Below are 2,366 nucleotides of genomic sequence, written 5' to 3'. Positions count from 1 at the left end.
ACAGAATTAAATTGGGACTTATCATAAAAATGGAACTGTTATATGACCAGCATTAACCAAATGTTCAGAGTTGGTATTCAATGCTATGCCTCAGCTCTGAGAGTTAAAGCAGACTGACCAAGTTGCAAGAACCTCCAAAGAATTAAAGTATTCTCAGAATTCAATTTCATCATCAAAACTTTAAACACTATCTTAGACTATTGTCTGTCACTGAATTAGTTTAATTCTGAAGATAATTAAAATGACTAATTTTGAAAATTTAGATGTTGCCAGAAACTTTCAAAAGGTAACAATGCTTTTAGCCTTTGTGAATCACTTCCTTCAGACATACAAATGACCCAAAAGACAAAGTCAGAAAATTTGATGCACAATTTATTTAAAAAAACACAAACTTTTTCCAAGTGAATTCTCCATAACACTGTAAACTTCACTTAAATCCTTACAAAATAGTGACATTCTAATTGCCATGACCTCAAAAAACAATACTCCAATTAAATATTCAAATAAATTATGGGTCACTTCACATTCATATTATCCAGCACTATGATTGTTGCAGTGGACAAAACAGTGACTCTTCAAACTGCATCATGTGACAAAAGTTGGATGAGTGAAGAAATATTGATTCTGTCCACAATCTGCATCATGTGACAAAAGTTGGATGAAAGAAGATATATTGATTCTGTCCACAATCTGGGAAACATGTACAGTCAGATGATAATAAACTTGAAGACAGCTACCTAATTGTGACCCATTCAGGTTAATATATAATTTAGTTTTAATTTTCTCCATCAATTATGTCAATGGCCCCAAGAAGGTTTCAAGTGCCGTAATGTTTTAGCATTCCACATTTTCCCCCCATATATTTTACTGTGTTACAATTAAATTCAATTTTTAACGTTCAAATGTTGCTTCCCCTTGGATGAAAACCATTTTTAAATTTAGTAATCCAGCAAAACAATTCAGTGAGCCGGGAAGTTGAGATCTTGGAGTGCGTTCTGAAAGAACCCACTTGTTATGAATGTAGCTTTTTTTCGATTGGGGAAGTCCTGGGGAAGGAGCCCACTAACCACAAAACAAACAAGGGCATTTAAACAATCAACGAACATCAAATGGCAATTCTGGATCATCCACATCCACAGTAACTTTGAGTTATCATCAGATTAGAACGGCGGAGTGGCTCATTTCTAATGAAGGGTCTATATCCAATGGTTGGAGCCGTCAGCCGAGCAGTTCATTTGATGATCTGGAAGTCTGTGTAGTCTCGCCGTTGGGTCCACTTCTGGTTGGTGAACTCGGCCTTGTCTATGTGGGACCTCGGGCTGCCCGTCTTGCTGAGCCAAGCCTGCATGGCCCGCACCGGCTCTTCGGCACCCTGCAGCCGACCCTGAACCGTTCTCCTCTCCGTGTTCTGCACCCAGCCCACTAGGCCCAGCCGCTTCGCTTCTTTCTGCGCATGTTTTCGGAAGAAGACTCCCTGCACCTTCCCGAACACTTCATAATCCACCGAGAGCAGATAACCCTCACCTCCAGAAGACATGGTCGTCCAAGATGCCGCTCTTGCCCTTAGCGACGACCACATCCTGCCGAGCTTGGCAGAACTCGAACTACACGTCAACAGCCTTCATGTCCGGCGCATGCGCGCGGAAGAACAAACGGCGACCGGGGAGGGGTGGGGGCGACACGCTCCCCGCCACCAAAAGGAACGTATCAGGATTTCCATCAGGGGAAATCATGCATCAAGAAACGCGAGCTGCAAATAATCATGAAATACTAAAGTCTGCAGCCTCTGATTATAGTCATGACACAATTTAGTGAAACTCAACAGATTCCCCATCGTTCGTAGGAGGCAAAGATCAAAATATTTGGAGGTGTAAATGAAGATAACTTGAGTAATCTTAAAGGTTCAAGCCCGCAGCATTGGTTAGATATTCTCCCCCACCCGCGCGACACTGCGGCGCTTCTGTGTATTGAAAATAATTGCATTGAATTTTTAACCCCCTCCACAAATACCGCGAGAATGAATTATATTCTTTATTTAAACATTTTGAGTAATGATTTGTGCATTCTGTCAGGTCGTATTTAACCCAAACTGCCGTGATCTAGAGGTCACCTGTAAAAGTATTTCGAGCACGAAATGAAGGGCAGCTTGTCTAACCTTGACGAAGGGGGTCAAGCCTGAAACAGTTTGCTTTCTTCTGACGCTGCATTATCTACCGATTTCTCCAGCACTGCAAACTGTGCTGTTTAACAACCTTTTGTGATGTGACTAATCATTTTAATTTATTTGTCACATTATGTTCAGTGAGAAGGTTCATTGCGAGCAGTCTACCATTCACAAAGCTGTGTGAAGAACACAATTTACAGAG

At 41.3% G+C, this 2,366-nt stretch overlaps 1 protein-coding gene across 1 annotated transcript; it reads right to left on the bottom strand.

Annotated features, from left to right (window-relative positions):
• Window positions 1-355: 355 nt before the first annotated feature.
• LOC138759953 (acylphosphatase-1-like) lies at window positions 356-1,648 on the bottom strand. Its single transcript, XM_069930427.1, has one exon. It carries the CDS (start codon window positions 1,577-1,579, stop codon window positions 1,232-1,234), a length of 348 nt encoding a protein of 115 aa, XP_069786528.1. The 5' UTR covers window positions 1,580-1,648; the 3' UTR covers window positions 356-1,231.
• Between the last annotated feature and the right edge of the window lie 718 nt (window positions 1,649-2,366).

Source organism: Narcine bancroftii, chromosome 4 (genome assembly GCF_036971445.1).
Source record: "Narcine bancroftii isolate sNarBan1 chromosome 4, sNarBan1.hap1, whole genome shotgun sequence".
Taxonomy (NCBI): domain Eukaryota; kingdom Metazoa; phylum Chordata; class Chondrichthyes; order Torpediniformes; family Narcinidae; genus Narcine; species Narcine bancroftii.
The sequence above is the reverse complement of the archived record's forward strand: the minus strand, read 5'-3'. Positions and strand labels throughout refer to the sequence as shown.

Bases quoted from the DNA above. Each gene is read 5' to 3' on its own strand.
- LOC138759953 (XM_069930427.1), bottom strand. From the start codon at position 1,579: ATGTGGTCGTCGCTAAGGGCAAGAGCGGCATCTTGGACGACCATGTCT.